We start from the raw sequence: 14,613 nt of genomic DNA on the forward strand, positions 1-14,613 counted from the left end.
CCGGAACCGCTCGTGTTTATTCCATGTGATCCCATGTGTACAAAACAACTTGAACAACAAAAAATGCATCACTGCTCTGGACACAATGATTTATGCAAAATTTCTATATGTATATATTTTTATTTTTTACTGGTCATCTAAAGTAAAGTAACTTTTTCTACTCTGTACCACCTGAGAAAACATTGAGCTCTCTGAGTACCACCATGATGACCAACATTAGAACACAGCAGCACAGGCCTTCCCTATTAGCTTCCTATTTCATAATCTCACAAGTAGCGACACATTTTTTCTAAATGTTCTATTAATGTGCATGGTATGTTTCAGATTTATTCAATTTAAAATGTAGGTGTGAAAATATGACTTTTCCCCGCGTACCACTAGAGAGCGCTCGTGTACCACTGGTGGTATGCGTACCACAGCTTGAGAACTGATCTAAAGGAATGGCTGTGCAAACCTTTTAAAGAGCAATTCAGATTTTCTTTTATGACTTTTTTAATTGTATTTTATGATAGATGTGTTCCATGATGTGAGCAGGGTGCTTGAGATCATTTGTTACAGATTCCGTTTTCCCAAGATTGAACTAATTGGCTTATTAGTATCTGACAATACTTCATGTCAGTCATGTGTCATTAAAGATATTATATTTCTGTGGTCAATTTCCTACACACTGACTTGCACCTCTTTGTCTACATCTTGTGAGATTTTTCCATCATTTCTGTTGTTCTTCATTAGAAAGACTTTTGGCTGAAAACTCCTATTGTGACTATTTCCAGTAGGGTTTCTGTGAACAGTTGATGGATAACAGTGAAGGCAGTCAGATGAAAAGTCCTGATTGTGTCGGGTTATTGGTGCTGCTGATGACTTGCCCAACTGTTTGTCATCCAAAGTGACAGACTCTGCAAAGAGAACGCTCCAAGTTGTAATTTGACCGTGTGTGTGTGAGAGTGTGATACTTATCTGAGCCTAATGTAGCAGTGCTTTGCTGAGCAGGCAGCATTACTGCAGCAATTTATTCCTAGTATTTAGATATTATGTGCAGCATTCAATCACGCCTCGGCAGATGCACATAAAGTCTGTAGCACGTCTGTAGAATGAGTTTCTGATGCACTTTCTGATTAAATTGTGAATTACTTTCTTTTACTCCAGGACATGGAGAAAAGCAACATTCGTAGGTGGTGCTGTTGTAAAGGTCATCTGTGCATCCAGCTTAATTTTTGCTCTTCTTCAAGGGTTATGATCTATAAAGCAATCAATAAATCTCTCTAAATGCCTCGGAATCTGGGGCACACGTGATTTAATACCTGCCCGTTACTTTTTTTTTTTTTTGTGCGGCAGCCTGAAAGGGCTCAGAGCTTATGCTCACAAATCTAACTCCTAAACCCGCTCTTCTCTCTGCTCTGGTCTTCCAAATAGAAACTATCCAGGGCCATTTTGAATTTGATTGATATCTGAGATGCTTCAAAGTCCTTCATAAGGTTCTGATACCGAGCCGCGGGAAGATTCCTTGTATGGAAAAGGTGTCATGTGTGATCTACAGCGGGGAATAAAATGTCCTTAGGTGTGGATCGTTTCTTTCAGGCAGTATTGATTGAAAGAAAGATGATCTTAGAAGGCCATTAGTAGGATTGAGAAGCAGGGACAGGAAAAATAGGACAGTTATGAACACTTCTCCCATCCTTATTACACGTATAACAGTGTACACAGCATTAATCTCATTTTTATTATTCCCACTTATTTATAAACACGCATACAAGAGAATGGCTCGAGGTATATTCATAAAAAAAAATAAGTTAAGCTTGGAATTTACTAAGACATTCTGTGCGGTTCCCCACCTCGTGCATTTGTCTGGATTTGTGTATATGTCCATTTACTTTGCCATGTTGGCTCAGCATCAACACAAACAGGAGTGCAGAATGATGATGGGTGTGGCTTGGTCACAGTGAGAGGCAAACACCCTAACACACTGGATTTTCATGACGTCTCCCAGTATCTCTATGGTCCAGGGATGTACTGTAGATTGGCATGTTGGGAAAAAAAAAATCACTAAATACAGTAACTAGGACTATCTCCGTCTTTGGTGAACACCTTCCTTACAACCCGTTTCCTCCGCCTGTTCGTTGTGCTGTGAGGTGTGGAGCACACTTACTCGCGGGGCTCATCAGACCAAGCCAGATAAAAGCTGCTCAACTCCAGCCGGGAGCTTAATTAAAGTCGGTCTGCCAGTGTGGAGTGACACCTTTTACATGTTCCTAACAGCTCTCTGCCTGCCGTTATAGCCAATCCAATTATAGAGCGAAAACAATGAAAGCAGCACAACAGGAACAGCAGCAAATAGGCTGGCATGAAGAGGGGATAGCGGGAAGTTATTAAAGATTATGTGGACATTCACGCAGTAGGGTGGCAGGAGTCCTGCATGGGCTGCATTTCTACAGATGTGTCTCTGTGCGTCACACCAGATGAATGTCTCAGCGTCTCTGCTTACATTTGCTTGTTTGTGTGTGTCATATGTGTATTTGAGCTTGTGTGTGTGTGTGAGAATCTCAGTGGTTGCTCTTCCACAGTCCAGCAATATCCAGAGGATTATATTTCTCGGTCGAAGAACAAAGCCTAATGTCACTGGGACACATTCCACACAAATACACCAAACACACAAGGGTGGGCGCGCGCCCTCACATGTAAATGAACAAATTAGAATTAAACACAATTTTGGTTTACATTTTTGGAGTCTAAAAAATTGGAGTCTAAAGTCAAAGATGACATTTTAGTGGGGTTTTTGTTTTTTCCAAAAGTAAAAATAACTAATCCAAAATGACTAATAATATGTTGTTTAATTTTTCCAATCTTGGTTTCTGTATTATCATTCACTTCTTCATTCCATGATAATATGATTAATCATTTCCAACCATTTCTACTGCGTCAGTGACTAATTCCTCAGAAGAGCAGAGTAAATACAGGAGTGTTTCTGCTGCTGTTCTTGTCTTCCTCTTCACTTTTTCTTTACACTCTTCCTTCCCCTTAGACAGGAAGCAGAACCACCCACTCTATCAAGATGCTCCACTACCTCTGTCTGTTCAGTCCCTGTGTTTGAATTGGCAGAAAATCAATCCCACTCTCATCCTCTCATCTCGACTACACCCACCCACCTAACCCCCAGCCTGCTCCGTCCCCTCCATTCACATCTTACTCCCCCTTCCGGATATAAAGTGTCTGTCCCGGACATCAGCACAACATCAAGCCTTATCTGAGAGGGCACAAAGACCCATGGGCACATTGTTTGTCAGTATCAGCTAGCTCCAGTTTCAGGGCGTCCAGAGCATCTGCCAACCTCCACTAGGCCTGACCATAAACAAGACAACAGAGAGGGAGCTGAAGTGGCGGCCAGAATCGTTTTTTAGGGCAAAATGCATCTTTAATTGTAGCGCCTGTTAATTACTGAGTGCAACAAGAATTGGAAAAGATGGGAAGAGGATAGAGCGTGTTGCTATTTATTATGTAAATGTATTCAATTTTAGAGACAATTAAGTGATTAGAAAGCTGTCGTTCTCCGTTCTGCCTTCCTCTCTTTTCTTTCCTCACTTGTCTTTTTCTCTGTGTTTCAGAATATTACTGTAATGAAGCCATTACTTCTTCAAGTGAATTTTAATGAGTTTTTAACTCACATTTTAATGAGCTATACATTACCATAAAGCATGGATTGGGTTCAATCGAATCATGTGTGTCTTTGTGGATGTGAATCTATGTGTGTCTGTTAGCGTTGTTCAAGGTTGTAAAAGGGAAGAGGTTCATTAAGAGTTAATTATATTGTTTCTCAGCGGCACAGGCACATATTTTCGTTGGCTTGGCCAAGAGATTCGCCCTCCATCGTCTAACTGTCATTAATGCACTGCCCATGGGCTTGTTAGGCCAAATTAGGGGTTCTGTTTGAAAAACGAGCTCTGAGCAGGACTGCTGTTTAAATAAGGGTGTTTGTTTAGGCTTATCTGCTAATCACAAATAGACACACACAAACACACACAGCCACACACACAGCGTATTCCCTGCTTTTGGAGGAATGTTCTCTCTTTATTTACCACTACCGCCCATTATTCAACACCTTTGCACATCTCGACGCCTCTTCAGTTTGACCTTGATCAGACATCCTCTCGTCACCTCCTTTGTTGTGTGTTACATCCTGATTCCTTTTCCAGAGCGTGCTCACAAGAGCACACATGCCCCAGCTCATTTCATTCACCCGGAGCCTCTATTAAAGATGCACATTTCATACAATATCACTATCTCCACTACGGCAACTGCCCGCTGCATGGTTCCCTGTACCTTTACAGTTCCATATTTCCTGCATCTTATCTCAGATTGTGACAGCATTATTTACAGCCCCATGGCTTAGGATTTGCAGATCGGGAGAGTGGTGGTGGTGATAATATCGGACATCGTGGTCTATGGGGGGATGATTGGTGTGTATGCATATGGCTTAATCATCTGCAGTCAGAACAGGGAGCACCGACAAGGCAACAGACAAAAGTGAAGGGGGCAAAGCGCAAGGCCGTTGGATTAAGTTGTAAAGAATGATTAAATAAAAGAGACTGAAAAAAAAAAGAACGATGCATAATGACCCCTGATGGTGAAAAGAGAGAATTAGACAGACGGGGAGCAGTGAGCTCTACAAATGTCTCTACTCAGTCCTCAGAGGAGCAGGAGCCATAGGCAACGCCAGACGGCCATATTTTTTGCAGCTGTTTCCCTGATTTGACCTGCAACCTCCCAGAGGAGGAATATGAGGAATAAGTGTGAACCTGCTGCTTCCCTACCTGCTGAGGGGGTAATTTCTGCATCTGGATAGGGATCAGAGGTTACTGTTGTCCAATGGGAGGGCAAATGAGTGAGTCAGGGCTGATAAAGAAGCTTGCATTCAGACCAACGGAGCGCGTCTCCTTTCCCTTTGTAACATTATATGGTGTGGCATTATCCATCTTCTGCCCTCAGCGTCAGCAGCTGCACAAAACATCAGCATACAGAATAGGTTCCTTTTTTTTTTTTGGTGACATATATACTGTCACTGTTCTCTGAGGGAGGGATTGAAAATGGCGTTGTTATAATAGCACTCTGTTGGATGAAGCGCAAAGTACTCAAATGAAATAACATCATAGCTCGGAGCTACAGCTCTGCAGCTCTCCCAGTTTTTCCGTGTGTTTGTGTGCACATGCATGGTTTATTTTCTAATCAGTGTGGGTAAAAGGTGGTGGGTCTGCGTGATATTGTATGGCCATGGGCTCTGGGCTGCTGTGATATCGCTCAGTGTTTCTTAGACCCTGACCCAGGAGAATATCTTTAAAAGCTGAAGTAAATGTAAGGCGAATAAATCATTTGCAGTATTACGAAAAGAAACAAAGCCCTGCAGCTTATTTTTCCACAAATGTGTGTGTTGTTTTCTGTGTGTTTAAAATGTCTGTCAAAATGATGCGAATGTCGAATCCAACTGTGAGGGGAAAAAATTAGATACTAGGCATCAGTCAGTGGTGTCTTGGCAGTGAGTGCAACCTTTGTAAACCCAAACTGGGCTTGCTGCTGTAGGTGAATGTGTTTGTCAGCACTTATCTCAGTATGCTGGCTGGAAGCTTCAGTCAAGGCCCCCCACTAATCTTTCAGACAAGCGGTGTCACCCTCCTGTGAGTAATACCTCGGGTAGTACACGAGGGCACGCGGTACAAAATATCCCCTCTCATCCCGTCCTTGCCCTGCCACCTCTGTGCTATAATGCAGGTTTGTTTCTGCTGCGCTGCGTCTGCTGATTCGTCCTGCTGCTGCTGACTGAGTCTATCATTGCTACAAACACAAACACAAAAAGGCAGACCTCCCTAATTGTTGCTGCCACAGCGCCCCCAACGTCGAGCAATCTGGCTCACAAAGAAACCGTGTGGGCGTCTCGTTTATGTTTTTGTGTGTGTAGGCACCGACTTCTACTGTCAAGCCCTCGGCTGTTTCAAAGTGCACGCTGCAACCTGAAACCCTCTCCTAAAAAAGTTCAATGTGTTGAATCGGTGCCAGCTGAAAGTAGCTCCAAATTTGCCAAGCTTCACCCCTCCTCCCCCTGCCTGCTGCTCCACCGACCAAATCAACACACACTTTGGGTGAATAAATAAGCAAATAATGTACAAGGAGCAAAAACAGATTACATTTTTTTTTCAGATTATGGGTTCTTTTTAGCCCGCAGTCAGATCGACAGATGCAGCACTTGCCAAGAGAGAGGTGTGAATGTAAAAATATATAAATATTAATAAGCAAGTGAGCTCGGCAGCAGAGTTTAGGGCCTGCTGCAACTCCACAGGAGGCGAGATGTTTTCCGTGGAAGAGGAGTGGAGTGTTTCTCAGGGATAGAGAGTCAATTACCTTACATCTGTTAGCTGACTCAGGCCTGAGTGCCCTACGGGGCTTCATAGTTGCAGGCGGACTTTGTTGTCTGAGAGAAAATGTACAGAACCATTTAATGATTCACTTTTATCAAAAAACACCTCACGCTGACTAAAAGAATGAACAGCAGCAATATCACGACAATAAAAGAGTCTCCAACCTTTTAGTCCACTATCCCTGTCCCTCTGTCCAAGCTATTGAATTTCTTACAGATTAAACTCACGCACTATCCCTGTCCCTCTGTCCAAGCTAGGTAAAGGTAAAGTCGTGACATCACTCCTTTCAGCCTTTTGACTTGTCTGTTAACTTCATAGCTAGTTGCTATTGCTATTTATTTTCAGAAAATGAATGTCAAAACTATATTCTATACATTTTGTAACTTCATAGCTAGTTGCTATTGCTATCTATTTTCAGGAAATGAGTGTCAAAAATTATTTTTTTATATATATATTCTATACATTTTAATGTTTTATGGTAGAGGATAACACAAACGATACTTAGATTAGTTTTTAACTTTGCTTCGTAATATATTTGCTGAGGTGACTGTTCATCTATTTAGTCTAATGTTTTATGGTAGAGGATAACACAAACAATACTAAGATTAGTTTTTAACTCTGCTTCGTAGTATATTTGCTATATTAGTTTACATGCAGGAAGATAATAACTAATTACTACCTACCTCAGAATGTGTGTTAGTACAACTATAATCATAATTTAAGTTCTATATTTATTATAGATATAATTTAAATAGGCTAGCTGCTTCTAACCTAGTGCTGTTGGTGATTTTCCCTCTATTTATTGCATGTATTTTGAGTCCAGCTTAGAGATGCTTTTACTGTGACGTAATAATAGAGTTTATTATTATGTTGCATTAGACAGCTTGGAACGAGCATCTCACTAATAGATTTTGTTTTGTGTTACAATGAAAATCCCATGGGTGCTGTCAGCAAAGAAAGGACAAAGACAATTAAATCTGATGTAATCTTGAGAACAACAGGCAGAGAATGGTCCAAAGCAGCCTATTATTTTAAACATGTTTGCTTCTGTTTGTAATGCTAATACAGAGAGCTCAGCGGTGGTTGTGCTTGTTATGCCCAACCTGACCAGGGGGGCCGCCACACTAAAGCTGCCTAATTACATTAGCTCTGCAGATTAGAGGGCAGTACTGCCTAGGAGGGGGCAGTAGAAGAAAAGAAAAAAACTACCTCCACACCCTTTTGTTATTATTTTTTTATCACCCAAATGTCGAAATTTCATTTCAATTCATGTCACACAAGAGGCCCTCTCTGTATCCCTGTGCATCTCCAGGATAATTGGGTTGAAAGCCCCCGCTATTTCTCTTCCCCTCTTCCACTTGGTCTAAATAAATAAATAGCAGGACAATAACTGCGTGGCTTTCTGTAGAGAGGGGAAGGAGAATGATTGAGGAGATGAGAGAAGCCTGGACCACAGGGACCAGTTATCCCCTCTAATAAACCTGGCCCTGCCTGCCTGTGTCCCCTGTGCCACATAGAATTTACATAAAAACCTGTGGCACTGCCCTTTATTTAGCCCCCTCTCAACGCATCTTCAAACATCCTTCAACACGCTGACTTCTTTTATCCATGAGAGGAGACCACACGTCCCTCGCTGCAGCTTAGATGGACACGCGGCGTTTCAAAATCCTGAAGTGCTCAGATTGGAGCTGTTGTAGATGAGTGGACGAAGAACCGTTATTGTAGAGCGGAACAACAGAAGGGAAGCCTGTGTGGCCCCAAACCCTGGCCTCCTCAAAGCTTACATTGTTTTACATTTTCACCCACTGAGGTGGCAACTCTGTCTTGCTTTGTCCATACCATTAATGGCGGTCTTTATTTCTTTAGCCTGTAAAAAGCACGCGTGTTGCACCATTAAAAAAACAAGAGTTTTTAAAACGTGGTGCCTGATAATCACGGCTCTGTGGCTTTACTATACCATAAAGCTGTAATTAATAGTTCAAAATAATTCCATAAAACACAGCTCAGCCTGTACATACGCTGCTCTTCCACCACATTAAAGCCAGTAACCTGCATTATTATAATGTCAGACGAGTGTGTACTTTGCACTCGTACGTGTTCTCGTGTGTAACGTCAGTTTTGGGAGTCTAAGCTCCATTCAGGTTGACAGCAGCTTTATCCATGATTGAGAGGTTTACCTGAGGGTGATACAGGGTAGCAGTTATTCATTGTGCCACCCACTGTGTGTATTTGGTAGTAAGTGTTAGTACATTGTATGTACATGCCAGCGTTTGTCCCATGAGTTCTCACATGTGAATGACATCAGGCTTCAGGGCGTTCTGTCTCTGTTTGTTCTTCTACCTCCAGTGGGACCTGCATTAGCAGCAATTAGCTTTTATTTGTGCCTACTGTGTCACGTGAAGCTTTACATTCCATTAATAACTACGGTGAACACGGCACACTCCAGTGCTGTGTAGTACACACTGTCTAATACACATCTGCAGTTTGGGACTCAAACAAAAATGATTGCACTCTTGCTCAACAAATTCCTCTCCCTGTCTCTCCTCAGTGCTGCGAGATGACTTCAGACAGAACCCTACAGATGTCGTGGTGGCAGCAGGAGAGCCAGCAATTCTGGAGTGTGTTCCTCCCCGAGGCCATCCAGAACCCACAATCTACTGGAAAAAAGACAAAGTGCGGATCGATGATAAGGATGACAGAATCACTGTAAGTTTTACGGCAGTCGTTCTCACAAAAAACCCTCAGCCTTGGCTCCCATGTAACACAGTCAGATTGTGTTTTTTAGAGTACTTAATCAGTGTCAGTGATTTGATCCATTTATACATTTATGAAAAATGACTAAAAAAAAAAAAAATTATTTTAAAAATCAAACACCACAATGAAATATTTCTTCATTTCGTTAATTATCTGTTTTTATAGGTAGTGGTCAAACAAATATACCTACTTACTTACCTACTCATAATGTCCTTTCTTCTTTCAGATTCGAGGAGGAAAACTAATGATCTCCAACACAAGAAAGAGCGACGCTGGAATGTACATCTGCGTGGGCACCAACATGGTCGGAGAGCGGGACAGTGAAACGGCACAAGTCACCGTGTTTGGTAGGTTTGATTTCACTTATTTATTGCTCGCCCTCCACAGTTGTAGCAACCTCAGTACATGTCATTAAATGCTACACCCTGAATGTGACTTTCATGTTATAATGTTCAAAAGTCAGAGTGCATGTGTCCCCACGGGTGTATTTCTTACTCATTATCCTTTTGGTGACTGTGCCCACGGAGCTACAATGTGGTTCACAATAACTGCACATCATTTTTAATATTCATCCATTAAAGTGTCAAACCTAGTGCATTTTAAGTTGGAAAAAAAGTCACTTCCTGCGTTGTCAAAGAGCCAGATATGAGCTCAGTCGGAGCACTGCAATTTTATGTTCAGCAACATAATGGGAGGGGTGCAAATGAGGACATTTTTATTATTTTCTAAGATGTTTCCACACATTGTGAGAATGTATGGACCGTACACTATTGGAGTGATATACAGAATATGCAGACATCTGGTGTAAAAACTCAGTCGTGTTATTATGCGGAGCGTTGTGATGGAGAGACGGGCTGTAAGTGATTCTTCTCCCTGCTTTTCTCTTTATTTGTCATATGTGTTCCTCCTGTAGAGCGGCCAACCTTCCTCCGTAGGCCAATCAACCAGGTGGTGCTGGAAGATGAGCAGGTGGAGTTTCGCTGCCAGGTTCAAGGAGACCCTCAACCAAATGTGCGCTGGAGAAAAGATGATATAGACGTCCCTCGTGGAAGGTAATAGTTGATCCTAATAAGAAAAAATCAAAAACAATAAATTCACCGTTTTAGTAGATCAGTTTACTGACAGGTGAGGCGGTACTGCTGTTAGTCTGATTGACTGTCATATCTAATCATTATTGAGTCAAGCCAGTTCTGACCTGTCAAGGCTACTAGTTAGTTTTATTATACGATACACACATATCCTAGATAAAAGGACCCCGCCCTGTGTGTTCAGTCAACACCTACTACGGCTGTAATTATAGAGGTAGGCAGTGTTTCATGTTGAAAGAAGGGCTCTGTGTGAAATTGTGCAGATATTTTGAGTGTCTGCACAGTTAAAACTGACAGACAGGCAAGAAGGAGAGGTTGAAATGAGAGCAGATTCAAAGCACAGATCTGTAGGTGACTGTGTAGAGCCTTATGACACCCAACAAAGTAAAGATGTCAAATACAGGTGGAAGTTGCTGAAAAAAAAACCTCCTCCTTAGAAGATCTACTTATTTGCATGACTTTTGCCCGGTGTAGTCATAGAGAGGAAGTTACAGAAAGTCTTAATTTGGCGATTTTATGAGGGATGAAAAGTTTCATCCTAGATTCTTCTACTACATTTCAAGAACTTATGTAGCCTCACTGTTGTTGTTTTGCCCAGTTACCTCACTCTGAGTCACCGGACTCACAGTCAAAAGCAGGGTCATGTTCAGAAGCAGACTACAAAGAGATCAGTGTTGTGTCCTCTTTGCCATCAGCCCAGTCACACACACTGCTCGGATCACCTCGTAAAACATACACTTAACTCCGTCAAGGCTGTTACTGCGGAGCTGCGCGTGGGCGGCTTGGATCTGATAAGTGTTTGGTTCACTGGGCAGTGGGACATGAGCCAAGGCAAACACATAAAAGGATTTCACTCATGTCTTTGGTAGGGAGTCAACTCTTCAAATGACTTCAATGTGTGCCCTTATTAACAGATTTGCAATACAGCTGAATGGATGTCTTTGGTTATCGTATTTAACCCTTTGAGGGTAGAACATATGAGAATGAGCCAAAAAAACCAAACTAACATCTGAACACATCAAAAAGATGATGTAAACTCCTGTAAGCAGATATTGCCATTATGAAGAATACGTAATGAGAAAATGTATCATTTTCATTGGTCAACTGTGTAAATTTCAGAGCATGTCGTAATAGCTGTTGTGATGACACTGCTCTTTCATTCGCCCAACCTGAACATAAATCTAAAAACAGGAATGAATGATAATCGAATCCTTCCTTTTTTTTGGACTTCTCCATGGTTGTTTAACAGTAGCGTTGAGAATCGTGTTTTCTTATTTACATCAGACGAGCCTGGCCATTCAGCAAAGCAATTTTCCACTCCTTTCAACAAATATACAGTATTCAAACCGTGTCGATGAGCCCTCAACCACCAGAGCTTTGTTTAACATCAAACATTTACTCCCTCCGTCGTGCAGAGGGATTGTGTAAATGCCACAGTTTTTGCGGAAGGGCCATTTGTGAGCCTTCGTAACAGTAGTAGGTCGTCTTTTAAGAAAGGAGATAACTGAAGATCAAGTTCTCTGATAGGCAGTGGAGGGTGGTCTTTGTTTGCCGTCGATCTAAAAAGGTTACACTGTCCTTATTATTATGATAAGCTGTTGAAAGAGAGAAAAAGAGGCCATTCCTTCTTCATCATCAAACTGTTTTAACTTGTCTTTGCTGGTCCTTTCACATGCACTGTAACGTGTGTGTGTGTGTGTGTGTGTGTTTGTGTGGAAGTTTCATACAAGGATGGAGCCTCAGCTGAGTAAACAGGTCTTTAATATGCTCACTGGCTCCAGCAGCCACCATGGCAAACATGCACACACTACACACACACACACACACACACACACACACACTACACACATAAACACAGACTCAACAACATAATGCACGCCAGGATGGCACTGGCTTTGCACTCAGAGGGACAGAAAGGAAAATAGAGACAGCACAGGAATGATTTCAATTATGTGACAAAGACAACAGTGCTGCTCTTGTACCTCACACTAAGTTCCACTTTGTTTGTAAAAGTGTGATCAGCAAACAATCTTATCTCATGTACAGCACTCTGCAAGCGGCGTGTGGTATGAGGTGTAATAAAATAGGTCCATTTATTTTGTGAGATAAGAGAACCTCTACCAACAGCCAGGCAAATTCATTAAAACCACAGTCTCTGTCCACGCGTAGTGTGTTAATTGAAATATTGCTGCCTTTTTTAGGACCTCCAGTCCATCGCTGGCACAACACCCCTTCCTGCTCACTTTTACGTTATAAGCTGTGCACAATTCAGCAGATTTTTCTTTTTCGTCTCAATCCCTGTGTGATTTCTGCACATGTTTTTGTGTTGGGGGGCTACTCTATTATAAAGATGATTGGGTCATTCTGTTTAAGAGAACTGTTGAGGCCAGTGTGACATGGGGGCTCTTGGTGATGCTGATCATTCAGTTTCACCAATTTGTACCTTCACAACTCAGCAGAATGAAAGAACGGCAGGCTGTGTTTCCTCTCTTTGACACTTCCCTTGATACCTGTGCCTGGAATTTATGAGAGCAGGGGCTGATGGGAGAAAAGGATGGCAGGTTGATTGGAATTTTTATGTTTAGCTTTTCGACACTGTGTATTTAATATCTCTCTATAAATGGATGGATGGATAGATAGGTAGATAGGTAGATAAGTGTGAATGTTTGATTAAGAAATCTGCAGTTGATCCTTTGTTATTGGTGACTGTCATTCATCTTAATAAAATTAAACATCCAAGAACCAAGAAGACAACAGAGAAGAAGAGTGGACATAATGAATGAGAGAGCTGCAAGAAAGAAAATGGTAAAATAAAAGCAGAGAACAAGAACATCAAAAAAAGTCTCAGTGTTTCTCACATTATAACAAGACTAAAATTACAATGAACATATGAGAGGAGCAGCTGTAGGAGTTGAGTGAGGATGTTCAAAGTAGAGCACATGTGCTGAGGAAAGATAGGGACAATACTGGACAAGGGATGGGGATGGTGTTGCCAGGCAGGGGGAAAGGAGGAGGACCACAGAGAAGATTCATCGACATGTTTTCAGTCTATAAATAAATGGAGGCAGATGATTTGTGAAGTTACTGTATTTAGCTGAAATAAAACGCTTAGTCCAGATTACTTTTAATTTCTCCCTGTGACTTGAACAAACATAATTACTGCTGCTGTGTTAAGTTCTGAAATCACAGTGGTTGACATTTCTATTTGTCCAAACTGTTGCTACAGTTCAATGTTTCACCACAGGACACACTTGTGGAGGACAGAAAGAAGAAAAATCCACTCTTACCATCAGCCACTGAGCAAGGATATACTTTGCATTATATTAAAATATGTGCATGTTCTGCAAGTTGTAGTATCTTTGGCTTTACAGAAACACTGCAGTATTTTCTATTGCCCCAGTACATCTGCTCCCAGCCACTTTAGGAAAGAAAGAAAAAACACCAGCGCCCTCACCACAGTTGCTGCGGTTATGGGTAAAAGCAACTCCTTAAAGACAAATTTAGGATACTTCCGCTTTCCACTACCCCCCTTAATCTAATCACAGGGTGGAAATCTGGCCAAACTGCACTTTGATTAATGTAGCATAAGGTGATGAATGTCAGGACCGTTGGGAGGGCCCTGACCCTCCAAGGCCATGAGAGGAGCCAAGAGGGAGCAAGACCCTGGCTTCAGGCCTTAGAGGGGAAAGATGAGAAGCAGTAGCTGGTAATTGATTCCCTCTTTTGCGTGACGGGGCTAAGGTAAGTAGGCCCCAGCCTCTTTGATCAAGCTGAGGTAAAGTAGCAGTCACATGCTGTAAGACTGGATCATACTGTCTGAAATAACTGGAGCAGAGAGGGCAACTGGTGTCAGAGCCAGAGACCAGCCCGGAGTCAGTCCTGTTCTCTATCTAGAGTCAGAATTCTGTGTTGGGACTTGGCAAACAACTCTTCTGCTTTGTGTAATCCATATTGACACGTACTAATTCCGAGGCAGATTGAGAGCCAGATGAGATCCTCACAGGTTTAGTCTTAATGATGATGAGTGCAGACACTCGGCAGCAGGAGCTAAATCTCTCCTGTTGTGAATACGTCACTGGTCTGACAGTGGAACATGGACCATTGGGTTCCTGGGAGGCAGTTTAAAAGCAAGTTCTCTGAGATGGGGGAGACTGGGGGAGTTTTGAAATGTAATGCCTTTAAAGTGAGTCCAATAAAGTTTTCATCTCAGTTTCAGCCTGTGACATACAGAAAGCACATCACATGCACGAGCCAAAGAAATTTCCTGGCATTTGCTTACATTCCCATCACTCCTCATCTTCCTCCTCCAGTGCATGACTCTGCACATGTGTGTAAATGTGTTGGGTGATTGTATACTTTGTTCTGAATAT

The 14,613-nt window shown here is 42.0% G+C and overlaps 1 protein-coding gene across 10 annotated transcripts in view; it reads left to right on the top strand.

Moving 5' to 3' along the window:
* robo2 (roundabout, axon guidance receptor, homolog 2 (Drosophila)) overlaps nt 1–14,613 on the top strand; it is a 279,131-nt gene that overhangs the window by 206,246 nt on the left and 58,272 nt on the right. For all 10 annotated transcript variants that reach the window (XM_025055187.1, XM_025055192.1, XM_025055190.1 and 7 more), the window contains 3 exons: nt 8,950–9,107; nt 9,382–9,502; nt 10,069–10,207. In XM_025055187.1, coding sequence (XP_024910955.1) covers nt 8,950–9,107; nt 9,382–9,502; nt 10,069–10,207 — 418 coding nt within the window. The remainder of the gene's footprint in view (nt 1–8,949; nt 9,108–9,381; nt 9,503–10,068; nt 10,208–14,613) is intronic.

Source organism: Cynoglossus semilaevis, chromosome 4 (genome assembly GCF_000523025.1).
Source record: "Cynoglossus semilaevis isolate Cse_v1.0 chromosome 4, Cse_v1.0, whole genome shotgun sequence".
Taxonomy (NCBI): Eukaryota; Metazoa; Chordata; class Actinopteri; order Pleuronectiformes; family Cynoglossidae; genus Cynoglossus; species Cynoglossus semilaevis.